The sequence below is a fragment of the Sporothrix schenckii genome (genome assembly GCF_000961545.1).
Source record: "Sporothrix schenckii 1099-18 chromosome Unknown Cont44, whole genome shotgun sequence".
Lineage (NCBI taxonomy): Eukaryota > Fungi > Ascomycota > Sordariomycetes > Ophiostomatales > Ophiostomataceae > Sporothrix > Sporothrix schenckii.
This window is the reverse complement of record NW_015971145.1, coordinates 1,008,045-1,031,843: the sequence shown is the minus strand read 5'-3', so window position 1 is coordinate 1,031,843 and position 23,799 is coordinate 1,008,045. Positions and strand designations below refer to the sequence as shown.

Below are 23,799 nucleotides of genomic sequence, written 5' to 3'. Positions count from 1 at the left end.
TGTTTGGTGGGTAGATAAGAGCGGCCGATGGTTTCGAGAGACCGTTCGTCGGCGAGACGGCGCGGTGTCGGTCGGACGAGGGAATGAGAATGAAAGAATCAAATAGACGTAACGATGGCCGTATCGATGCTGTTGACAAAGGTATATTCAAAGCAGAAAAGAGAACGAGAAGAACGAGAAGAACGAGCCCTAAAGAAGGTTCCTAATAGGGAGCCTCTATCACACTGCTTTCTCGAATAGATACGGGGGCCTTCGCTGTGGGAAGGCGCGGCGCGCACACCCTACGCGGGGAAGGAGCGGCATCTAGGGCCCATACTTTAATGGATTTCAGCAGTCTGGCGTCCCCTGTGCGCCCGTCCAGCCCTCCTATTGTTCCATTTCTTCCACTGACTCAGCCGGAATTAGGCACCCTATGGCGCGATACACTCCCACGTGAGTGGGGCACGCTTTGGATTGGTGGAAGCAGTGTTTGGAGAGGCTTGAGTGACAGAGTATGTAGAGTCATTCTGAGTGCAGATATCTCCGTCTTGGATTTGGACGAGATTTACTAACAGTATAAGAGAATTTCTCGATACATCTATATTTACTTAGTCTAATTTCATTTTCTGCGCTCGAAGCTTTTCTTACAGCGGTGGCATAAAGGCACGGGCGTACCCTACCCGTGCGGCTCGACGATTTAGACTCGTACCAGCTTCTGGATCTTTGGCCTGTCTCTCTCTTCAAGCTACCTGTTGGCGTATCTATTTTTAAAAAATAGCAATGCGCTGGGTGATGATGTTATCTGTCCCAGCCAGGTCCGAGTGCGCCGCTCTTGAGATGACTGGGGTCAGCATCCTGCCCAGAGCACGCGAGCAGATTTGTTAGTTGGGGGTAAACGCCAGGAAACTTTAGAATTTAGAACACGTCGTATACAGAAGAGCGCAGTCGTTTCTTTATACAGTGCACTTCTCTTCAGTGTTTCACCAGAGTTTTGTACTTTTACTCTATTATCTCTTATAGGCGGAATACAACTTCCATCCCATGTGCGTGAGAGTGCGTGTTGCACCCTTACCAGACTTCTGAGTGGACAATTGCGGGGCGTGCCTGCCACTTTATCTCCCGTCTCCGTCGCGTACTTTTTTTGGCGGGGAAGTTGCTACCGATACCGCGCTTTAACTCCGGCAGCAGCTGCGTTTTAGTGTGATTACGACTTCAACCTCACATCGTCATTCGTCCTTACCACTCGTCTGCTCCATACAACGCACAATCTCGACATTGACACACCAAGCCCACCCCGCTTGTATTCAGCGACCTGTTGATCTTCTTCCTAACCTTTTTCCGTCCCTTTCACACCCCGTATCGTGTTGTATCGTCGAGCCCTCGCCTTCCGCGGAGCCCACCGCCATCCTCTCCTCCCGCCTCCTCTCGTCTCCTCTCGTCTCTTCTCCGTCTCCTTTTTTCTCCCCTCCTCCCCTTTTCCTTCACCCTTTCTCCCTCTCCTCACGTCTCATCATGGCCTACGTCGCACCAGTGCACCGGCCAAGCAGCATCCGACATGCTCTCCGGATAAAGCTGTTCTCAGCGGAGGAGGACTGTTTAGTAATATCGTAAGTAATCCTCCAAGTGGTGTACTATATACGTGACCTGAGCTGACCGCCATTCCGCCAGGCGAGCAAACCGAATTGAGATCTGGCGGTTCACCGAACACGACGACCTGGCCCTCTTCCACTCGCAAAAGATCTACGGCACCGTGGCTATGCTGGAGGCCCTGCGGCCCAAGGACTCCGACACCGAGCTGCTTTTTGTTGGTACCGACCGCTTCGACTACTTTACCCTCGTCTGGGACGACGCCAGGCAAGGCCTCGACACCATTGACAACTTCCACGATGTCGGCGAGAAGCACCTGCGTGACTCCCAGAGCCAAGACCGCTGCATCGTCGACCCCTCGGGACGGTACATGGCCTTGCTTCTCTGGGAGGGTGTCCTGTGCGTGCTACGGCTCAAGTCCCGTCGTGACCAGGCCCGTAACATTGACTGGATGGACCAGGTGCGCCTGTCGGAGCTCTTTATTAAAGCGTGCACCTTTCTGTACAGCGAGACGGGCCACCCCAAGATTGCGTTTCTGTACCAGTCTCAGTCTGAACGGCGCGACGCCAAGCTGTCCTCCTACCGTTTGACGTCCGACGACCGCGACGCCGTCGTCTCGCGCTTTGATGCTACCCGCGAGCGCGAGATCAATCTCGACCTAGACGACATTGGCGCCGCTCTGCTGATCCCCGTCGAGACGAGTGAAAGCGAGCGCCGCCACAACGTGCGCAAGACCAGCAACAACGCACCGGCTGAGCCACACCTCGGCGGCCTGCTCGTCGTCGGTGAGACGAGTTTGGTGTATATCGACGATACGACGCAGGCGACAAAGACCGTGACCCCTCGTACACCGGCTGTCTATGTCGCCTGGGCGCGCTTTGACAGCACCCACTACTTTTTGGCTGACGACCAGGGTGTACTACGACTGCTCACGATTATCACGGATGGCCAGGTTGTCAAAAAGATTGAGGTCTCCCCCATTGGCAAGACGTCCATTGCCTCGTCGTTGGTGTATTATCCGTCTAGAAGCCTGTTGTTTGTCGGATCGCATCACGGCGACTCCCAGCTCTACCGCATCAAGTTGACCGACGACAGCACCGACGACACCATGACAGACGAGCCGGGCAAGTCGGCGACTACTGCCAACGACAAGGCCAGCGGGAAGAAGCACGAGTACTGTGAGCTGGTCCAGACCTTTTCTAATATTGGCCCTATACTCGATTTTACCATTATGGACATGGGCAACCGCGAAGACGGCAAGGCCAACGAGTATGCGTCTGGCCAAGCTCGCATTGTTACTGGGAGCGGCGTAAACAAAGGTGGCAGTCTCCGGTCGGTGCGGAGCGGCGTAGGCCTCGAAGACATTGGCATCTTGGGCGACTTTTCGAATGTACGTGCCTTGTTTCCGCTCCGCAGGCGGCCGACTGCGTCCGGTAAAATGGACACGCTGGTCGTGTCCTTGTTGACCGAGACACGTGTTTTCACCTTTGATGCCAACGGCGAAGTCGAAGAGGTGACCTTCTTCCCAGGCATTCAATTTGACGAGGAGACTCTGCTTGCCGCCCGGGCAAAGGACAATTCTTTTCTCGTTATCACTGCCAAGTCTGTCACGCTGTCAGACGGAGACAACGGCGACACCTTGGCTAGCTGGTCGCCACAAGACGGCAAAGCTATTTCCCTCGCCTCGGCCAACGATCGGTGGGCGTTGCTCTCTATCGAGGGCAAGCTTCTCGTATCGCTCCGCATCGACAAGGGCCTTACACTAGCAGCTGAGAAGGACTTTGGCGACGATCAGATTGCCGCCATCCATGCTGCACCGCAGTTTCTGGATACCGGTGTCGTTGGCACATGGATGGTGGGAACCGTTGCCGTCGTGGATCTTGCGACGCTTCAGCCCACGCAGGCAAGCGTCTCGGTGCGCCAAAAAGAGGACACAGCATCCGTGCCGCGCAGCCTAGCGTTGGCTCAGGTCATGCCGACGCACCTTTCTGGCCCGACGCTGTTTGTCGCCATGGACGACGGTACGGTGGTCACCTTTTCTGTCTCTAAAGAGGATCGCACGCTGCACTCCAAGAAGAGCGTCGTCCTCGGCACCCGCCGTGCCAACCTCTACCCCCTCCCTCAACCGGACGGCACCTACTCCATCTTCGCTACGACCGAGCACCCAAGTCTTATCTATGGCTCCGAAGGCAGAATCGTCTATGCTGCTGTCACAGCGCAGGATGCCAACGTCGTCTGCCCCTTTGACAGCGACGACTTCCCCGACGCCATCGTTGTGGCTTCCCTTACATCCATCAAAATCGCCCGCCCGGACACCCAGAAGCAGACCCATGTTCAGACCATCCAGATGCACGAGACCATCCGCCGCATCGCCTACTCTCCCGTCGAGAAAGTCTTTGCACTCGGCTGCATCGGGGCCAATGTCGTCAATGGCATTGAAGTGCCGACGTGCTCCATCAAGCTCGTCGACGAGACCATGTTCCGCACCATTGGCAGGCCTCTGCCACTCGACGGCGAGCAGGGCGAGCTGGTGGAGTCTGTCATCCGTGCCGAGATGCTCGACTCTCAGGGTCACCCTGCCGAGCGCTTCTTGGTGGGTACGAGCTACGTACCCCAAGCAGCTGTGGACGACGGGGGTAGCCAGGGCCGCGTGATTGTTGTCGGTGTCGATTCCGAGCGGAATCCCTACATTGTCTCGACGCACAGAATGCGCGGACCCTGTCGCCGTCTGGCCGTCCTCGACGGCAAGATTGTGCTGGGTCTCAGCAAGACGGTCATCATCAGCGACTACATTGAAACAAGCAATATGTCGGCCAAGCTGAAGAAGATTGCTTCGTTCCGCGCCGCGACGTTTATTTCTGATCTGGCCGTTTACGGAAACTACATCGCCGTCGGCGACATGATGAAGTCGACGACGATCGTGGAGTACATTCCGGCGACACGCGGCAGCAACGACGACGACGATGATCGAGAGAAAGATGTGGCCAGGATTGGTGGCACGTCTGCCGGCGCCGACAGCATGGACGTTGACGACAATGACGGGGAGAAAAAGGCAACGCCTGCCACCCCCGCCAAGCTCGAAGGCCGCGCGCGCTACTACCAGGCCAGCTGGGTCACCGCCGTCTGCCACATTGAAGGCGAGTCCTGGCTCGAGGCCGACGGGTTTGGCAATCTCTCGGTTCTCGAGCGCAACGCCAACGGCGTCACTGAAGAAGACCGTCGCAAACTGCGCGCCACGTCCGAAATGAACCTAGGCGACATGGTCAATCGCATGCAGCCGATTTCCGTTGAGTCCAACCCCAACGCCATGGTGCACCCCAAGGCCTTCTTGGCGACCGTGGAAGGCGCCCTGTACATGTTCGGCACGGTATCGCCCGCCGCCCAAGATCTTTTGATGCGTCTCCAGGCCAAGCTCGACGCCACCGTCACCGGCCTGGGCAAGACGTCCTTTGCGTCGTACCGCGGATTCCGCAACCAGGAGCGCGAGGCCGCCGAACCAATCCGGTTTATTGACGGCGAGATGCTGGAGCGATTCCTGGATCTGGACGACGAGACACAGAAACAGGTGGCCCAGGGTCTGGGCCCGAGCGTTGAGGATCTTCGTAGCAGCATCGAAGAGCTCAAGCGTTTGCACTGATCTAGAGACGAGGTACGGTTTTTCGGGTTCCTTGACAAATTCCTTTTTTATCCAATCATCGTTCGCCGTCAGTTAGAAAAAGGAGACGGTGCAGTAGCATGATGTACATATCTACGACAGCGAATTTATCATGATGCATTTTCGTTATTTTGTTCGTCGTTGATCTTTAGACGACAAGTGTGGCAGTGTGGCTCGTGCTGTGGCTTGTTCACCTTCGGCCTGACGGAGTACGATTACGAATTACAGCTCTGGCCTGTTGTCCTTCGGGCAGGATCGGAAATCTGTAGCAGCACATGCGACCCACCTGACGGTAGCCAATGGGAGGCCCGCAATTTGCATTTTCAATGCCTGAGGCCAGAGTTGGGCCTCTCCTTACCTGCTGTACGCCGCAATTGGAAGCCCCAGCACTAGCCGGGAAAGCGCCCGCCGCCCGCTGTTTCCCTCTGGGTGTGTGCTTGTGCCAATTGGGGGAGAGGGAAAAATAAGACTACGGAAAAAACCTCAGGACATGCTCGAAGCTCCCTTTCCTGGGTCCCCATTGAATTGAACATCGCCTTTCTCCTCGTTCCGCCGCGCACCACTCTCCCACCGGCGACCCTTTCTATCGCATTTTCTTTTTTTCGTCTTTCGCTCCCTCCACCCGACACTGTCATAATGGCCCCTCTCTCGACGGCATCGCGCGTGCTTGCGCGCTCGGCGGCCCAGTGCATCCAGCAGACAACGAAGCCCACGGCCAACACAACAGCACGGCTCGCGGCCGTCGCCTCCTCCAGCTTCAGCACGTCCGTCGCGCGCAACGATGGCTCGGCCGCCACCTTCAAGAGCCCCTTCCGCGGCACGTCCAAGTCCGAACAGGCCCCCGACTTCAGCCACTACCTCTCCAAGAAGAGCGGCAACGCCAACGCGCTGTTCGGCTACTTCATGGTCGGCACCCTCGGCGCGCTGTCCGCTGCCGGCGCCAAGTCGACTGTCCAGGGTAGGTGCAATCGAATTGGAAGATAACGATGGGAAGGAAGATGAGAGCAGGTGCGCTCGATCATTATCCAATATGATCTGGGCCTGGGTGCCGAGGTACCGGATACGAGTTGTGCAAAATGGATATGGTCCGGACACTGGAGTGGGATAATGGCCAGGTCCCGGAGTCAGGCCATGGGCCCCGTATCTGAGCGCGACAGAATGATGATGGAGAAGATTGGGAGACGAAACGACAACGGATGTGACAACTGGATACTGACATGACATCCCGTGTTGCAGAGTTCCTCGTCAACATGAGCGCCTCCGCCGACGTCCTGGCCATGGCCAAGGTTGAGGTCGACCTCACCACGATCCCCGAGGGCAAGAACGTCATCATCAAGTGGCGTGGCAAGCCCGTCTTCATCCGCCACCGTACCGAGTCCGAGATCTCCGAGGCCAACGCCGTCAACGTCCAGAGCCTGCGCGACCCCCAGGCCGACTCTGACCGTGTTCAGAAGCCTGAGTGGCTTGTTATGCTGGGTGTGTGCACGCACCTGGGTTGTGTGCCCATCGGCGAGGCCGGTGACTTTGGTGGCTGGTTCTGCCCCTGCCACGGCTCCCACTACGACATCTCTGGCCGTATACGAAAGGGCCCGGCGCCGCTGAACCTGGAGATCCCGCAATACGAGTTCCCCGAGGACGAGAAGCTCGTCATTGGTTGAGCGGTTCGATTTCCCCCCGTAAGGAAAGTGATGGGAGCGTGAACATGAACAGCATATCAAGAAGGGACGAAAACAAAAACAATAGAAAGAAAAACATACAAAACTACAACCATCCTACACAGAAATGTACGAGTACATATTGATACATTGGAAAATGGGAAGACGGTCTGGGGAGCGGATTGGTGGAGGAGATGGTCGGTGGTAGACAGTTTGTTGCGTTGCCCTTTTGGCCCGTTTGCTGCTTTGTTTTCATATTTGCTGGCGAGCTGACGAGAGGCACAGAGGACGACAGCGGAAAAGGGTTTGCACAACTATGCCTTGCCCTTGTCACCTACTTCGCTATCATTTTAAAGCACATATTTTACTTTGTTCAGTTTGTCCCTTTTGCTCAGTCTGCGTCACGGACGACTTCTGCTGTGTGTAATTACCGGTTGGCGGCAGTGACCCAGTTGAGGTAGCATGTTCCGACACCCGAAGCGCCACCAATGTTCACATGACCCATTTGTTGACGATAGTTTCCGCCGCTTCAGCTTGCCACATCGTGCCATGAATGAACAAAAACCGAATCGTGGGGTCAGGTCGAGAGACCGCGACGCGTATAAAACAAAACAAGACGGGAGCAAGATGAGAAGACGAGGGACTAGTGAGGCGATCGAGCGAGTATCAGTTGCTTTGCTCCAGGTAAACGGGCGGTTGGCAGGGCCGAGGACCATAACGATGCAATCACGATCAAGACATGCTGCACATCACAATGATGATGCTTATTTTGGAAACAGAAGAGCAGCGATCCAAGACTTGCAGGAGGCGAATGAGGGCAAAGGGGTGCGGAAACAATCAGCGCCGAAACAAGTGAAAGCGTATAGCTAGGGCAAGGGCCACATATCCAAGTTGATGACATCCGGGGAACAGAGGCCATCGCTGTCCAGACAGTGAGCGAGCATCAAAAAGGCAACCTTAGTTTTATCATGCTTAATTTTGCCCCATTTTTCTTGGGACAAGAAAAATGACCTTGAATCGTTGTGCCAGCGTGCGTTGTCGTCTCGAGTTATTGTCCGTATCTGGAGAAGTCAAGGCTTCCGTAAGCTGGGGAATGTCTCGATTTGGATTCTCTTGTTTCCAGTTTCGGAACCTTTGTCCGACTTCGTCATGTATAAATCGAGCTTTGTTGCACACAACGATATGTGTTTTGGATGGGGTGCGTGGAACATGTCGCATGGACCATGAGCGAGCCACAGCTGGCTGCCATTTGGTACGTGGCGTTTCGTGTCAAAGATCGCTCGAAGCAAGATTGCTTTAAAGAGTTGCAATGCTCCGATCATGGCATTGATTTTCTAGGCTCCAGAGCTGGGGAAGCGTGAGCTTGCAGACTGGAAAAAGCAGAATTGGTGAGAGAGACCTCGCCGGTTGTGAACGAGAGACAACGGACGAAAATCGGAATCTCGTCTTCGTTTTTCTTGGCCATCTTGACAGTCGATGGCGTTTAGGTCCACCGTCTCTTGTCGTGGTTGTGAAACACGTTTCGCACAATGGGATTTTGCTCATTTGCCATATGGACGACAGGGTCATTTTGTCTCAACTGTTTCCTGGCTGACACACACCTGAGCCCAAAACGCTCATCATCCTTTATAATCTGGGAAAAATGCGTGCCCGGTTTGAGGCATGTCTGGTCGACTCCTCATATATTGTTCTCTGTCTCTGTGATTTCTGGTTGAGATGGATATTGATGCGGCTGCATCCTTACTTTGAACGCATCTTCTCTCGCCAACGCAGAATGCTGTTTTCTGGTACGTTTTTTTACAACGGCTTGCTAGCTGCTTATCGATGTTTTGTTTCTCGTAAAGCGTGAAGAAACAAAGGTGATCTGGATAGCAAAGCTTGGCACAAGTGAGTGTCGTCAAAAAAGGCAAATAAACAAGCATTGAACGATACCACGATGCTTCAAGAGGAAATGCGGACAGGCAGCGTGATGATAATGTATCTGGGCTCCCTGTCCGATTTTAACTCTCCTTTCATCTCGCGTTGACTTGCCTCGTCTGATGTCGAAGACATTCCCAGTCAGAGATCCAAGGAGGCACAACGCCATGGCGAGGCGGATACAGGGAAAGTCACATTCACCGGGTTATGTCTTTTGTCGTCTGGGCGGACAGGGAGCAGCGAAATGTACGCATCAAAATGGAGGCATACTAAAGTCTAGTCGACAAATATGAGAGAGGAGGCTATTGGCGGCTAATCCACTGAATGCAGGCTGGGCCGAAGGAGGACGTCACCAGTTGTAGTCGAGCATAAAGTTATCGAGCTTGGCGCGCTTTGGTGGTTGTCGCCTCCCTCGTATCATCGCCATGTTAGAAATAAAGAAAAGCAAGGCGCAAGACGTCCGAGGTATTCTCCGAAGAGGGCAAGATCAGGACAAAACAATTAAGGACGAAAATGAAGGAGCACCGTATTCAGGCACGGCAAGACCGACCACGGACGCTGACGTTGCCATGGAATGCGAGAAATGCGCCTTCCCAAATGCATCGACTCGAAAAGATCGCTCCTTCCTCTCCGATGCAGCGGTTTAAGGGAGGTCAAAGGCATCGAACCCCATTGGCCATATTTCGAATCGACAGAATGTCAATTGTTTTTTCCCGCTATGTTCACCCCATTTGCCTTTCTGCCTTCTTGGCGTCCACATCCAATTGCGGGTTGGTGCGGCTTCCGCGCAGTTGAGACGTGCGACGTGCCATCGGCAGTCTGATCGGAGGGCATCCCAGACACATGCGTGGCTGACCGCCCCGTGAGCGCCAAAACAGCCGCGGCGTCGAAAACAACCGGAGGCAGACTTATTTTCTTCTCACTACAGCACCAAAAGCCTGGGGTTGAAAGAACCTTCTTTTCAAGGCACCTGCCCATGCTGTCGTATTGACGTATACTGTGCTCAAGTCAACAAATCGCGGCCGTTCCTCGCGTCAAGGGAGCTTGTCATCGTCCGAGAATTCGTTTGATGCTTTTTCATCGGACGGACAGACATCACCGAGACTGGCCACGATGAGACGTTGATGCCTCTTTCGCCGGTGGGGAAGAGGGCGACTTCGCAACGAAACTCACCTGCTATTCGAACGAGAATTGCCCAGGGCACATTACGAACAAATGTGGACTTTGCCTGTGCAATTGACGCAGGCCTGCCTTACCCGCAGAGCCTCCCATGCTTCCCATGGGAGGCCATGTCAGCCTCTTTCAAGCCCCTGCTCACGGACAGAGCCGATGCCGCTGCTGCAGGAGTGAGAGGCTTCTATGTCGTACAACCGTCTTCAACGTCTTCGAACCTATTGTAACGTCGACTCTTCTCACACCCATAACTAGCCCGGCAGACTGTTCATTGAATCTGGCTTGGGGCGTGTGTGCTCTGGTGGAGAGTAACATGGGGCGTGAGGAGACCTGGCGAGCATACCACCCAACCCACCACACAGACCAGAACGCCATGGGCTCTCGTTCGAACACGACTGCAAACTGTAAAAGGTGTCTTGTTCCGGACACCGTCCAACCCGATACAGAAAACATTCTCCTTACGCCCCTGCCCCGTCTGTACCACTCTCAGCATTCTCCCACCCTCCCATTCTCTTATTTTCCCATTTGGGCTTTGGCGATGCGTCCATCATGATCTGCAAAATGACGGAGGGCATTTAGCGAGGGGGTCCTATGATTCATGCTATTGCACACCTTTTTTGCATCGCAGACGCAAATATGAGGCGGGTAGCCGAGTGGGAAGGGGCACGGTTGGAGACAGACCGCCACAATGCCCGTGTTTGAATCCTGCGTCTGTCTCCGTCTCATCAGCTCCGGCCCCTCTCGCCTCTCTCCAATCTTGCCGACAGATCTGGTCCGCCATGATCTGGTCTTTTGGTCGCTTGTCCCCTGTTCCACCTTATCCCGTCTCAACATTCCTGCGTTTCCCCTGCCAATTTATTTTTGACAGGCTGACTGGTGTGTGTATTTTTCTTTGTTGACATGGGCTTTGCCTATTGTTGTCAGATCATCATGCCATACATATAGCTCGCTTCCTCTTCCCATCTTCGAGCCTCTCTCTATTTTGTTCTCTCTTTTTCTTCAGTCCTACTCAACAACCGCTCTCTTTTCTCACCCAGTGTGCTTTCTTTCTTTTCTACAGTTCTGTGAACTTTTTATCTTTCTTACACTCTTTTTATATAATTTGCTTTTTTAGGCCGGGCCTCTTCACTTCGTTTTTTATACACTCTCTTGTTGTTGTAACGCGTTCTTCTACCATCTTTACAAAATGAAGACTACTGGTGCCGTTCTCGCCTTCGCTGGCGCTGCCGCTGCTCGCGACATTTCTCTGTACAAGGCTGTCCTGAAGCGTGAGGTTCCCCAGGAGCACTCGCACCAGAACATCCTCGACATCGTCAACCCCATCCTGCAGCAGAACAACCCGCTGGCCATTCAGGACGCCGTCTTCGGTCTGCTCGGCAACGCTGCCGCTGCCAAGGGTGCTCCCAACGTCCAGAACCTCGACTGTCTCCAGCAGATTGTTGCCGACCAGGTTTTCACCAATGCCGTCGCCGCTGGTGACGTCAACGGCCAGGTCAACGCCATTCTCTACCGTGCCCTGGAGCGCAACACCGGCTCTGTCGGCCTGGAGTCGGTTCTCTGCAATCAGACCGCCGTCAACCCCGAGATTGCTGCCATCACCCAGCACCAAGACCCTGCCTCGGCTGCCGCCTCGGGCAACAAGCAGATTGCCGTCAACGTCGCCAAGCAGATCGCTGCCGTCGGCGGTGACCCGACCCTGGCCAACGAAGCCGGCACTTTCGCCCCTGGCAAGATTGGCGACCCGACTGCCAAGGGCAACACCTGCGATGATGCCGCCGATGCCGCTGGCTGCATCAACTCCCAGAAGCTGCTGGTCGCCGACCTGTCGGCGGCTGAGATCAAGACTGCCGTCGCCGGCGTCAAGGTCAAGTCCCGTGCCTCGGCCTCGGTCAACGTCCAGACCTTCACGGGCGCCCTGGGCGGCCCTCCCCCACCTGTGGTGAGCTCGGATGCCGATCCCAAGCGCCCCTTCTCGGTTGACGGCTCGACCTTTGTCAATCAGGGTGCCGCTCTCCAGCGCTCTTGCTCTGTCCAGCACAACGCCTGCTCCACGGCTGCCAACTCGGGCCAGATCTCGGGCGGCGTTGCCCAGTGCGAGACCCAGCAGACCGCCTGCGAGGCCGCCTCGGGTGCTGCCAAGCGCGTCAAGAAGCTCCGTCGCGCCGCTCTTGACTTTGGCTCGTGCTCCAACCCCGCCATCAAGTTCGCCGCGGGCCTCGACGGCCGCAAGGAGGAGTCGTTCGCGCCGGTCGACTCGGCTCAGTTCAGCCACGGCTCGGCCCTGAACATCAAGGTCATCTCGGGCTTCATTTGCGGCCAGCTCAGCTCCAACTGCAAGGCTGGCGCGGATGCCGTGTCGGCCTGCAACAGCGCTGCCTCGGCTGCCAACGCCGCCAGCGGCCAGGCTGCGGCGGACGCCTTCAACAGCGCCCTGGGTGTGTCTGCATAAATTTGTGGTCTCTGATTCCTTTGCTGTAGGGGCTCATCATTGTCTCTCTTTTATCATCCCACTTTATCGACTGTCCTTACTGTAGATGAGGAGGGGGGGGGGGCTCCTTGGCCGCTTACAACATAGGAAAAACGAAATATCAAATTTTGTATCCAGTACGCTCTACTTTTTTATTTTGGTGACGTTCCAGCGGGTTTATGGGCGATTGGGATTTGGTTGACGGCCTTTGTTTATTTTTTATTTTCCTCCTTTCCTATTTCTCTCTTTCCTTATGACGGACGATATGGTTAACACTGTGAGGGTTTTGAAGCCTCTTTTTTCTTTTTCTTTTTACAAGAAAGAAAATAAATAGCTCTTCTTTTACATAATAGAGAATACTTCTTTTTTTTCTTGCTATTATCCAACAGTTAACATGCTCACCCATACGCAATAGTAACATGAAATAATGGCAGGTAGCATGCATGATCGGGCGTGACCTATCCGACATGACTTTACGTCCTGCGCACGCTTGGAAATGCGGGAAGGAGGATACATGGGCGGGAAGCCAAAGGCGGACGGGAAATGGATGACGAAATAATGCATGCATGCGACCATCTATGCGCCTTCGTTTAGCCAGAGACACAGACTTGGCAGTGGAGAAACTGATTGTGAGCGTTGAATCAATATTGCAGAGAGATATTGAGTTTTCGTTTCGTTCAAAATTATGTACCACAATATGACCAAGTGGCAAGAGCATTCTTTTCTATTTTCATGATTTTGAAATGGTATTTATGGCGCAAAATTAATAATAACGAAAAAAAAGAACGCAGCAACTAAATCCGCTCAGAAACGAGGCAAAATGAGACTCAAAAATGTAAAGAAAACAAAGAACGTAGAACGTCTTGTTCTAAAAGTCGCTGATATTCCCAATAAAAAGACAATAAAAAGACAATAAGATGAAGCACAACCCGTATTCCCTTTATTCGGCAAACCCGGCGCAATGGCCGCACAGCTCCCAGTCGGCGCCGGCCGTCTGCCGCCACGACGAGTGCGCCACCATCTCCAGATCCTCAATCTCGTCCCGCTTGTTCGAGCCCTTGCCCTCGCCCGACGTCCGCCGCGACACGGTCACGCGGTAGACGGCCGCAACGGCCATGAGGTCGATCTGGACGACCTTGATGTCGTGGAACTTGTACGACAGCAAAGGCGCCATGTTGGACAAGGCCTTTTCGACGTTGTCCTTGCCGGCGACGACGTTGGCAAACTTGTCGCTACTACCCTCGTCGTCATCGGCGGGCGGGACGAGCGGGCTGGTAATGACGCAATCCTTGGCCATGTAGGCGACGGCCGTGGCGGGCTCGTCGCAGAGGGCGCGCCAGAGCTGGGTGTCCATGGCACGGCCGGCGGCGACGTTGCGCTGCAGGATGGTGGAGAGGCGGCCCTTGTTGTCAGGGCCGATGTCCTGGGTCGACATGTCCTTGAGCTTGTCGTAGCTCTCGTTTGTGAGGCCGAGGACGGTAGGCATTGTGGTGGTCGGTGGTCGTGATGGCTGTGTAGGGGATGGTGGTGGTGCGATTCACGTGTGTGTGTTTTGCGCGGTGGCTTTGGTGTAAGTCGGTCTTGGTTTGAAAATAATCTGTTCAACGTTGTGCATCGAAAGGAGAAGGTATCGACAGGTCCAGCTTGGGATCAACTCGACTAGGACGGGTCTTTGTTTATATATGCGTATTTAGCTTCATCTCGTTTGTCCTCTTCAGTGTTCCGTCATTTTCAGTCATTCGTTGCCCGTTTTTCGAGTCTATCGATCGCGTGGCAAATCATAGATCAGTACAAGTCCCACACGCACACATACACGCACACAAAAAGTGGTCGTGTGGAGAGACAGTGTGTCACGTTTGGCAGGGTTTGTTTACTAGATTGTATGTGCATAATTTGATTTGGTGATGTACATGTTGGTTCCCACCCATTAATGGTTGACAGTGTTGACGTCAGTGGCTCGCGCGGGCGACCGTCTAGCCCTCCTGGCCCGGCCTAGCCACCCGGCTGCCCTGTCGCCAACACCCCACAGGCCACGCCTTAGGCCAACCCCGAGCCCCCTTCCCAGGTCGTCATTGCACTAGGCGTCTACGAAATACAGCGGTTCCATTTTGAAACAGCAGTCTCTTTAGCCTGCACTAAGGGCCAGTGGGCCATTAAAAGAATAATATAAATAATCAACGCTAAGACGGGATCTCGTCTAAAAAACAAGATTTGTTGCTCAACCCTCCCACTGCAACCCACCCTTGCCCGGCCTCGAGGACCAGGCTGTGATATCATTTATTCTGCACGCGCCTGTCTGAAGGTAGCCCTCACCTGGGACAGCGGAACTTGGGCCACTTGGCTTTGGCTTGACCGGGTACACGACAAACAACAGTTCGCTATTGATCGTCTTTGGTCTGCTTCACCCACGTCAAGGAAATGAGAGAGGCATAGGCTGTGAGCCTGTTTGGACTGTCAAAATGTCTTTGCATCTCCATGTGGGGTAGGATTGGGCTGTGTAGACTGCATTGAACAAGATACTGCATGCAGAGAAAGGCACGGTAGACTCAACGAAGTCAACAAGGCCAAGGCACTGGCCACACATTTTAAGACGTGCAACTCGATGTACACTTTTGTGAATGGTGATGTGTTGGCGTGACGGTCGACGACAGGATGTGCATTGGCTGATGTCGACAGGTCTCATCTTTGATTCGAGGCGCCTGCATACCCCGGACGCATCCGCATACTTTTTTTATTTTTTTATTTTTTTTTTTTAAATGTTTTGCTATTATTTCTTATTGGGTATGTTTCAATGTGCATTCACTTACACCGTACTATATCCACAAGTTTGTTTATATGACTACAAGTTCATCGTTCATCGACGTGGTGAATACTGATCAGCGATATACAGTTGGGACGGACGGTACACCCTTACACTATGGTCACAGTGCTGCCCGTCGTCATAATTGTCACCTGTTCCTGCATGAAGACTTCCTGGTCCGGCGACACATCCCGCTTAAATTCCGGGTCGGCAAACGCCACTGTAATGGCGTTGGGGTCTGAGAACTCAAAGATGGCACAGCCGTCGTATTTGCTGAGGAACTCGGAGTCGACGCCGGTCGGGGCGTTTGAGCCGGTGTGGACCTTAAGGTCAGCCACGTTGTTTGATATAACCAAGGGAGCCCCCCTCCCAAAGCAAAGAAAAACAAACATACCTGTTTGTAGGTGAGGCCGTGCTTCTCGGCCCAGGGCTTGACGAGCGGTCCATGGACGTCTTCCCAGTACGTGTAAAAGTCCTCGAGGGACATGCCCTCTTTGCGCTTGATGAACGCGACCATGGTATAGGATGTGGGAGGCATTCTTGGCGGCGGCTGGGGAACAATACGATTTTTGTTTTCCGTTTTCAAACTATATCATACGAGAAGCGGCAGCCATTCTCATCGTGAGTCGATGTCTGCCGTCTTATATCAACAAGGCGTGTTGTTGCTGGTCCGGCCTCCGGCACCCCGCAGCGCCAAACGGGTAACCATACCCGCCTAAAACGAGCGCTAGTGCCCCGGAAGCCCGAAGAACTAGTCTGTGATTCAGTGAATGGCAGCGCTAATAACGGGGCCACTACCAGCGGCATCGTACGGCGAAACAAACTCCGGGGCTGTGGGGATGCTCCGGAAAGCAGTCTGCAACTGCTTTCATTTTTGACTCAAAAACGGTAATAATGATGAAGCTGGAGAGGACTTTTCTCCCATCCAGGCAAAAGTGCCACTTTGTAAACCAACAGAAGGCAAGACGAGCCACCCACCGCCTACCACGTCGTTCTAATACCAGCCAAACTTCTCGTTGGCAACCCAGTCCACGTCCTCCGACACGCCCTTGCCGTGCCACCGCAGACTCGGGATGCTGTCCTTATCCCGCAGCACCTCTTTGTACGCAATCCCGCTCCGCTCTGCCAGAATCCGCTGCGCTGGCGTCGGGTTCCACAGCTGCACCTCGCCGCACCGCCACGCCGCCGCCTCGCCCTGCGCCATGCGCACAATCGCCGCAAAGCCGTCGACGTGCTGCTGCGAGATGGGCACCTCGCCCGGGTCCGCCGGGAAGTCGTCGTCGAGGTCTTCGAGCACCACGTGCAGAATGTACAGCGTGTTGCCCTCGCCGTTGAGCGTCTTTAGGCCGCTGTAGTACCCGCGCGTCCAAATGACCCAGATGCTGCGCTGCTTCTCGACAACGACGCCGCTGCCGCCGGGCTGGGGGGCGTTGTTCAAGGTGCACAGAGCGCCCCGCACCGTGGGTGTCTTGCTGAAAATGTGCTTGGTCATGTAGTCCTCGCGCATCAGGTGCCACAGCATCGTGTTGAGGTCCGGCACGAGCGTGACGCTCGGCCCCGCGAGGCTGGGCCGGCCGCTGCCGCCGCCCAGCACGGCCCGCCGCGTGGCCCGCCGGATGAGCCGCGCGCGCAGCAGCTGCACGTCAATCGGACACAGCTCCGTCAATTCGTGGTAGCCGAGCGGCGTGACCGTGAAACTGCCATCCTCGCTGTGCACAGCCTTGGACGTATAGGACGCTGCGCCGTCTTCCGTTTCCGAAAGGGGCAGCGCCAGCGGCGGGAACGACAGGTGCGTGCTGGGAAACGCCGGCCAGCCCTTGCTCGCGTAAAAGGTCTTGCCAATGTCCGAGTAGAGCACCGAAAACAGCGTCTTGGGTGCATTGCCCTTTCCGTTTCCCTCACTGTCCGTCTTGGTGGCCATCATGTTGGCGCCGACCTCTTCGTGTGCCGGGCTGGTCACCTGCCACTGCTCCAGCCGGTGGCCCAGCTCCTCCAGCATCCGTCCTGCGTAGCCCTTGCCCCGGTACGCCGGGTCCGTAAACACAGACGCTATCCCGTGCGCGATGCCGTCCACCACGGTCGCCGTCGTCGATGCCTCGGCCGACATGGCGTGCTTCCGCAGTGTCTCGCAGCTCGACAGGATCGGCCGGTCGTTGACCGGCCGCCGGCTGTCCGTCAGGATCCAGTGCGTGATCCCGCTCTCCATGGCCAGCGGCACCGTCGTCAAGTACTCCTCACGCTTCAGGTAGTCGTCTAAAAGGAGAGCGTTCCCCCACATGGTGTGCGTCAGCTCCCAGACCTTGCGGCGCTCTTGCGCTGTCGGGAGCGCGAGGACGAGGGCCGGGTCCGTCGCCTCCGGCAGGCTCTCGTCGTGGCCTGTAGAGCCCATCATATATGGCGATGAAGCAAAATGAAGCAATTGGGTGTAAGGCCTAGACGTTTCGTCGTCAGAGTTTGCTGTAGATGAATCGTGCAAGTTCTGGTTGGGTCAATTCCAGGATCCCTTTTGTTCACGTATGAATGACGAAAAAGGAAGGAGGAGCCGATGGCAGACGGTTTCCTCGTTCGCGGGGGAAGGTGCGTAGGCGTGCGTGGGTCTAGCGTCAGCTCTTGCTTCGTTTGGTGCAAACTGGCCGATAAGGAAAGAAGTTATTTCGAGAAACGACTCGACGATGAAGATAAAAGAAACGAGAGAAGCCTGGATGCAGGAACCGGTGTGCCGTATATGTATATATAGGTCCACAATGGAAAGATACAATGGAACAATAACAGAACTTGGAGAGGGCAGATCGGCCGCACTAGGTACAGCAACGGCCGGCCTTGGCCTGTGTAGTTTGGTTTAACGGGCTGATTTCTACGGAGGAAGTTGAGTACAGAATCCAAGAAAAGAAGGCGCTTGTGAGCTTGTGACTAAAAGCTCAGTTCGTGATTGGCGAACAGAAAAAAACAACACAGTACAAGCCATCAAGCGCAGTATTTTTGCATATATGCTGTACTCAACGGGCAAATAATCAAACCGCACTTGCCCCAAACAAGCAGGACAGAGTGGTGGAGAATGTTTCTGGTCGTTCCTGCCGATGTCATCGCCCTTGTCGTGCAGATGTAATTGCCTTTTTTTATTAAAAAAAAACGTTTCGACAAAATGTACATCACCGAACAGCGGACAGGATGTACGGGGAGCTGTTCAAACCAGAGTCCCATTTATGCTGGACGTATTTTATTGTTTCTTACTCCGTTTTCCGTGTCATTCACCGGGGAAAATCGACGGGCAAGAAGACCGCTTGCAGAACGGAAACAGCGGGCGGGTCTGCGTGTTCTTAGCGTTTAAGCCGACGATAGGCGGCCCACAGGCACCCGCAAGGGATGGAGCGAGGGGAACGTACATTCATACTTGCACTATCTGTGAGGGGCTGTTCAAATGACTACTCCTTGAACGGATTTGGAGTTCACAACACCATAGAATTCGTCTGCTCACCGACTCGCGTTGACCTCCAATGTCCACATTCGTTCGAATCTTGTGTGGTGCAAACATGGCACGAGACCTCTGTGCTCAGATGATTGGCAACACGGATGCGGAATAAGAAGATACGTAAAATGTATTGTATATTGTATTGGCGCCGCCGTGGGTCTCGTTTTGACTTCCCTTTTTTTTCTCTATCACAAGTACATTTCCGAAACATGGACCTTTCATACATATCCGCCATGAAACTCAATGCCGGAGGCTCTCCGACGCCGCCCCATTTTAATGGCCGTGTCCGTCATCCTCCTTCTGCTCTTCCGGGTCCAGCTTGATCAGCGTGTCGATGCGCATGATGCTGATGCAAGCCTCCACCGCCGACTTGAGCTGCCGCACCTTGCTCATGCTCGGCTCCAGCACGCCTGCCTTGATCTCGTCCACCACCCGGCCGCGCATCAGGTCCAGGCCGTAGTTCTTGTAGCCCTTCTTGCGCGCAATCGCCTTCTCGTCGTCCAGCTGCTGCTGCTTGGCCGCCGCGGACTTGCCTTGCGAGGTGGCCGCCTGCGACGCCAGCTGCTGTGCGTCTTTGGCTCCGCCGGCACCGCCCGCCGCGCCCGATGCAGCACCGGCCGCACCAGCCGATGCCGCCGCACCCACTGCGCCGTGGCCGCCCGCCGCCGGCTTGTCCAGCACCCGCTGCGACAGCGCGTGCCGTGACCGCAGCTGGGCCACTAGCTCCGAGGCGTCCTTGGCCGCGTTGACGGCCAGCGTCTTGGGGATCACCAGCAGCGACTGCGCAAACTCGCCAATGGCGAGCTGCTCACGCGAGCCCACGGTGCCCGCGTACTCCTCGAGGTAAATGTGCAGGGCCGTCTCGACGGCGCCGCCGCCCGGCACAATGCTGCCGCTCTCCAGCGTGCGCTTGACGGCCGACAGCGAGTCGTGCACGGAGCGCTCCATCTCGTCGAGCGAGAAGTCGTTGGGGCCGCGCAGGATGATGGACGCCGAGGAGTGCACCTTGGTGCCCTTGACGAGAATGCACTCGTCGTCGGAGATGCGCTCCTGCGTGACCTCCTCGGCGTGGCCGAGGTACGACGCCTCGAAGCGCTCGTCGCCGTTGAGGTCCGACAGCGTGCTGAGCAGCGTGGCGCCGGTGGCGCGGGCAATGCGCCGCAGGTCCTCCTTCTTGCACCGGCGCACGGCCATGGCGCCGCGCTCGACAAACAGCTTGAGCACGAGGTCGTCGATGCCCTTGGTGGTCAGGACGACGTTGGCGCCGGCCTTGAGGATCATCTCGACGCGCTCAATGACCATGCCGGCCTCGCGCGCGCGGATCTGCTCGAGCTGCTGCGGGTCGTCGACGGTGATCTGCACGCCCAGCTTCATGCGCTCCTTTTGCAGGTTCATGTCGAGAATGGCAATCTTGGCGTCCGTTATCCGCGTCTTCATGGCCTGCGAGGCCACCGTGCAGTTGAGCGCATAGCCCTTGACGAGCACCGACTCCGTCGAGCTCTTGCCATGGGCCTTGAGGATGTTGACGGCCTTGACCGGGTACTTGGTCTCGCCGTTGCGGGTGTTGACCGACTTGACGGCCTGGAGCGCGTCGACGACCATGTTGGCAAAGAAGTCCGAGTCGGAGCCAATGATTTTGCTGGACATGGACGTCTTGGCAATGTTGATGAGCGACTCGCGGCCCAGCTGCTCGACCTTGATGCTAATGTTCTCGTTCATGTACTTGACGGCCTCGCGCAGCGCCAGGCGGTAGCCCGTGATGATCGTCGTCGGGTGTATACGGTTCTTCATCAGCTCGTTGGCGCGCCGTAACAGCTCGGCCGCGATCAGCACCACAGACGTCGTGCCGTCGCCCACCTCCTTGTCCTGCTGCTGTGCCAGATCGACCAGGATCTTGCCGGCCGGGTGCTCGACGTCGAGCAGCGTGAGGATCGTCGCGCCGTCGTTGGTCACCGTCACGTCGCCAATGTCGTCCACCATCATCTTGTCCAGACCGCTGGGGCCAAAGGAGCTCTTGACCACGTTGGCAATCGCCTGTGTTGCCATCACTGCGGAAAGGGAGCGTCAGTACGGGAGCTAGGGCAACAAAATCACACAACCGACTCCGACCTACCGTTCTGATCACGAATGTCGGTGCCAGAAATCTTCTGGCCACCCAAAAAGAGCGTCCCCTGCCGGGACTGCTCGAACATGGACGTCATGGCGATGGCGGTGTGGATGGAGGCGAATGCGAATTGAAAACGGGCAAAAGTATCACGGAAACGACAACTGTAAAGATCGATCGATTGCCGTCCGGGAGCGGGAGTGCCGTCGACGTAATACTGCCGCCTGGTCGTGAGGGGGGGATATGCTGTGCTTTTCGACTTCGATGTAGCTTCTTTTACCAAGGCAGAAATATTTCGTATAGTTTGAGTGGCTCTGAAAAATAGGAGAGCTTCGCAGCAGCAGCTCCCGGCGGTTGCTGTTGGGGCCTGCAAGTTTGCTTACAATAGGGGCAAAAAAGAGGGGAGCCGTGGAGGGGAATAGAAGACAGGGGAAGCCATAGACAAAACCACCAGTTAGGCCCTCTGTTGGTAACGGATTATACAGTGCTCCATAGCACTTTCTTGATATTTGGGCGGAAAATCAGTTGATCCATGCCCTGCAGGCACAGGGGGAAGGAGGGACCTGGCAGAAAAGCGACGCGCAGTGATAAGACACACCGCTTTCCCCTCTCGGGCAGGCAAGGAGAGATAAGGAGGTTCCATGGGCTCTAGCCCCTCTATCAGCGCCTGAAGCGAACCAGGGGCCCGCGAGTGCGGGGCAACTGGAAAGATTTTGGCATGGCAGCCGCCAAAGAGTCAGGCGGCACGGCGACAAGATAGGACATATAGCGCCCTCCAAATAAATAAACTAATATACCTGAGATTGGTCCCTGCCTGAACGTAAAAAGTAAAAAATAACAGTTGGGATAAGAAAATACTCACCGGAGAAGACGACACAACTGTCCGGGTGACTCACGGAAGAAACGAGCATTGCGCATTTTGAACGACCCGAGCGTGTTTACATTGTCCTTAAAAGTGGCTGCATCGCCAATTTCACGGCATCCCCAAAATATCACCATTTTTGACACCCCTGTCACCATCAACAAACATGGCCGACGCAGCTGCCCCCGCGAGCACGGAGCCCTCCAAGAGCGCGCTCAAGAAGGCCGAGAAGGCGGCCAAGATGGCCCAGGCCAAGGCGGAGAAGGTGGCCAAGGCGGCAACCCAGACCGTCGCCGTTGTGGGCGGCAAGAAGGCGGACGACATCATCGGCATCACCGTCAGCAAGGCCGACCACTTTGCGCAGTGGTACCAGGAAGTTGTGCTCAAGGCCGAGATGATCGACTACTACAACGAAATTGCCGGCTTCTACATTCTGCGCCCGCCTGCCATGTACATCTGGAACGTCATTCGCAAGTGGTTCCAAGAGCGCATCGAGCACATGGGCGTCGAGGAGACTAGCTTCCCCATGTTCCTCTCGGCCAAGTCGCTCGAGAAGGAGAAGGACCACGTCGAGGGCTTTGCCCCTGAGTTGGCCTGGGTGACGAAAGCGTGAGTCTCCCTCGATGCTCGTGATGTTTTTGATAATGAGCATGAGCCTTGTGTATCCAACCCTTTGTGCTAACCTCCACAGCGGCGACAAGGACCTCGAAGTCCCTGTGGCCGTCCGTCCCACCTCCGAAGCCGTCATGTACCCCTACTACGCCAAGTGGATCCGCAGCCACCGCGACCTGCCCTTCCGTCTCAACCAGTGGAACTCCGTCGTCCGCTGGGAGGCCAAGCAGACGACTCCATTCTTGCGCGCCCGCGAGTTCCTGTGGCAGGAGGGCCACACGGCCCACGTCTCCGAGAAGGCTGCTGGCGAGGAGGTCCTTGAGATCCTCGAGCTGTACGCCGGTGTCTACGAGCAGCTGCTCGCCGTCCCCGTCGTGCGCGGCCGCAAGACCGAGAACGAGAAGTTTGCCGGCGGCTACTACACGACCACGGTCGAGGGCTACATCCCCACCAATGGCCGCGGCATCCAGGGTGCCACCTCCCACTGCCTGGGCCAGAACTTTAGCAAGATGTTTGACATTACCGTCGAGGACCCGAACCAAAAGGGCCAGCATATGCATGTCTGGCAGAACTCGTGGGGCCTGTCCACGCGCGTCATTGGCGTCATGGTCATGATCCACGGCGACGACAAGGGCCTCGTGCTTCCGCCGCGCATCTCCAAGGTCCAGGCCATTCTGATCCCGGTCGGCCTGACCGCCAAGATGACGGCCGAGGAGAAGACGGCCCACGTGGCCAAGTGCGACGTGCTGCTCGCCGAGATCAAGAAGGCCGGCGTGCGCGCCGACATTGACGTGCGTGAGGGCTACACGCCCGCGTGGAAGTTCAACGACTGGGAGCTCAAGGGCGTGCCGCTGCGCCTTGAGTTTGGTCCCAAGGACGCCGCCAAGGACGTGATCAGCTACGCGCGCCGCGACACGGGCGAGAAGGGCACGATCCCGCTGGCCGAGCTGGCGACGGCCGTGCCGGCGCTGCTCGAGACAGTGCAGAAGGACCTGTACGACAAGGCCGACAAGTCCTTCCGCGAGCACCGTCTGGTGATTAAGGATTGGAGCAAGGTGGTGCCGGCTCTGGACAACAAGAACGTGGTGCTGATCCCGTTCTGCCTGGACCCAAAGTGCGAGGACCGCATCAAGGACCTGACCAAGAGCGACGAGGTGACCGAGGGCCCTGATGGCCAAAAAGCCCCGTCGATGGGCATGAAGAGTCTGTGCATTCCCTTTGAGCAGCCGGAGGAGAAGCTGGCCGAAGGCACCAAGTGCCTGAACCCCGAGTGCGAGCGCACCGCCAACACCTGGGTCATGTTCGGTCGCAGTTATTAGAGTGTGTGGAAAGGGAAATCAAAAATAAAAACGTGGAAAAATAGTATCAAGCGAGGATTTGGTTTGATTTAGCTTGCACGTCAAGCGTTTTACTCACACCTTGTGTGTTTCCAAGAAGCATGTGGAACGTGGACAAGACGGCGGCGCGCGGTACGGAGAGCGACTGAATTTCTGATTTTGATGTCAGGCTTTGGCAATGA

General features: G+C 55.7%; 11 protein-coding genes across 11 annotated transcripts; 6 read left to right on the top strand and 5 right to left on the bottom strand.

Annotated features, from left to right (window-relative positions):
- Positions 1–1,491: 1,491 nt before the first annotated feature.
- Positions 1,492–5,203, top strand: SPSK_08361 (DNA damage-binding protein 1; the record flags this gene model as incomplete). The annotated part of the gene is made up of 2 exons (XM_016734961.1): positions 1,492–1,586; positions 1,648–5,203. 2 exons carry the CDS (start codon positions 1,492–1,494, stop codon positions 5,201–5,203), a joined length of 3,651 nt encoding a protein of 1,216 aa, XP_016587069.1.
- Positions 5,204–5,857: 654 nt separating this feature from the next.
- Positions 5,858–6,205, top strand: SPSK_10064 (uncharacterized protein; the record flags this gene model as incomplete). The annotated part of the gene is made up of 1 exon (XM_016736622.1): positions 5,858–6,205. One exon carries the CDS (start codon positions 5,858–5,860, stop codon positions 6,203–6,205), a length of 348 nt encoding a protein of 115 aa, XP_016587068.1.
- Positions 6,206–6,438: 233 nt separating this feature from the next.
- Positions 6,439–6,879, top strand: SPSK_09987 (ubiquinol-cytochrome c reductase iron-sulfur subunit; the record flags this gene model as incomplete). Its single annotated transcript, XM_016736552.1, has 1 exon — positions 6,439–6,879. One exon carries the CDS (start codon positions 6,439–6,441, stop codon positions 6,877–6,879), a length of 441 nt encoding a protein of 146 aa, XP_016587067.1.
- Positions 6,880–9,218: 2,339 nt separating this feature from the next.
- SPSK_10205 (uncharacterized protein) lies at positions 9,219–9,440 on the top strand (the record flags this gene model as incomplete). Its single annotated transcript, XM_016736751.1, has 1 exon — positions 9,219–9,440. One exon carries the CDS (start codon positions 9,219–9,221, stop codon positions 9,438–9,440), a length of 222 nt encoding a protein of 73 aa, XP_016587066.1.
- A 984-nt stretch (positions 9,441–10,424) lies between these two features.
- Positions 10,425–10,800, bottom strand: SPSK_10040 (uncharacterized protein; the record flags this gene model as incomplete). The annotated part of the gene is made up of 2 exons (XM_016736601.1): positions 10,425–10,520; positions 10,579–10,800. The coding sequence occupies 2 exons, from the start codon at positions 10,798–10,800 to the stop codon at positions 10,425–10,427; spliced, it is 318 nt and encodes a 105-aa protein (XP_016587065.1).
- A 352-nt stretch (positions 10,801–11,152) lies between these two features.
- On the top strand, positions 11,153–12,415 carry SPSK_09329 (uncharacterized protein; the record flags this gene model as incomplete). The annotated part of the gene is made up of 1 exon (XM_016735903.1): positions 11,153–12,415. One exon carries the CDS (start codon positions 11,153–11,155, stop codon positions 12,413–12,415), a length of 1,263 nt encoding a protein of 420 aa, XP_016587064.1.
- A 958-nt stretch (positions 12,416–13,373) lies between these two features.
- SPSK_09900 (uncharacterized protein) lies at positions 13,374–13,919 on the bottom strand (the record flags this gene model as incomplete). Its single annotated transcript, XM_016736467.1, has 1 exon — positions 13,374–13,919. One exon carries the CDS (start codon positions 13,917–13,919, stop codon positions 13,374–13,376), a length of 546 nt encoding a protein of 181 aa, XP_016587063.1.
- A 1,424-nt stretch (positions 13,920–15,343) lies between these two features.
- Positions 15,344–15,771, bottom strand: SPSK_09997 (uncharacterized protein; the record flags this gene model as incomplete). Its single annotated transcript, XM_016736561.1, has 2 exons — positions 15,344–15,556; positions 15,628–15,771. The coding sequence occupies 2 exons, from the start codon at positions 15,769–15,771 to the stop codon at positions 15,344–15,346; spliced, it is 357 nt and encodes a 118-aa protein (XP_016587062.1).
- Positions 15,772–16,227: 456 nt separating this feature from the next.
- On the bottom strand, positions 16,228–17,622 carry SPSK_09231 (uncharacterized protein; the record flags this gene model as incomplete). The annotated part of the gene is made up of 1 exon (XM_016735807.1): positions 16,228–17,622. The coding sequence occupies one exon, from the start codon at positions 17,620–17,622 to the stop codon at positions 16,228–16,230; it is 1,395 nt and encodes a 464-aa protein (XP_016587061.1).
- Positions 17,623–18,975: 1,353 nt separating this feature from the next.
- Positions 18,976–20,903, bottom strand: SPSK_08840 (T-complex protein 1 subunit alpha; the record flags this gene model as incomplete). The annotated part of the gene is made up of 2 exons (XM_016735426.1): positions 18,976–20,750; positions 20,816–20,903. The coding sequence occupies 2 exons, from the start codon at positions 20,901–20,903 to the stop codon at positions 18,976–18,978; spliced, it is 1,863 nt and encodes a 620-aa protein (XP_016587060.1).
- A 931-nt stretch (positions 20,904–21,834) lies between these two features.
- On the top strand, positions 21,835–23,599 carry SPSK_08956 (prolyl-tRNA synthetase; the record flags this gene model as incomplete). The annotated part of the gene is made up of 2 exons (XM_016735539.1): positions 21,835–22,277; positions 22,360–23,599. 2 exons carry the CDS (start codon positions 21,835–21,837, stop codon positions 23,597–23,599), a joined length of 1,683 nt encoding a protein of 560 aa, XP_016587059.1.
- Positions 23,600–23,799: the final 200 nt, after the last annotated feature.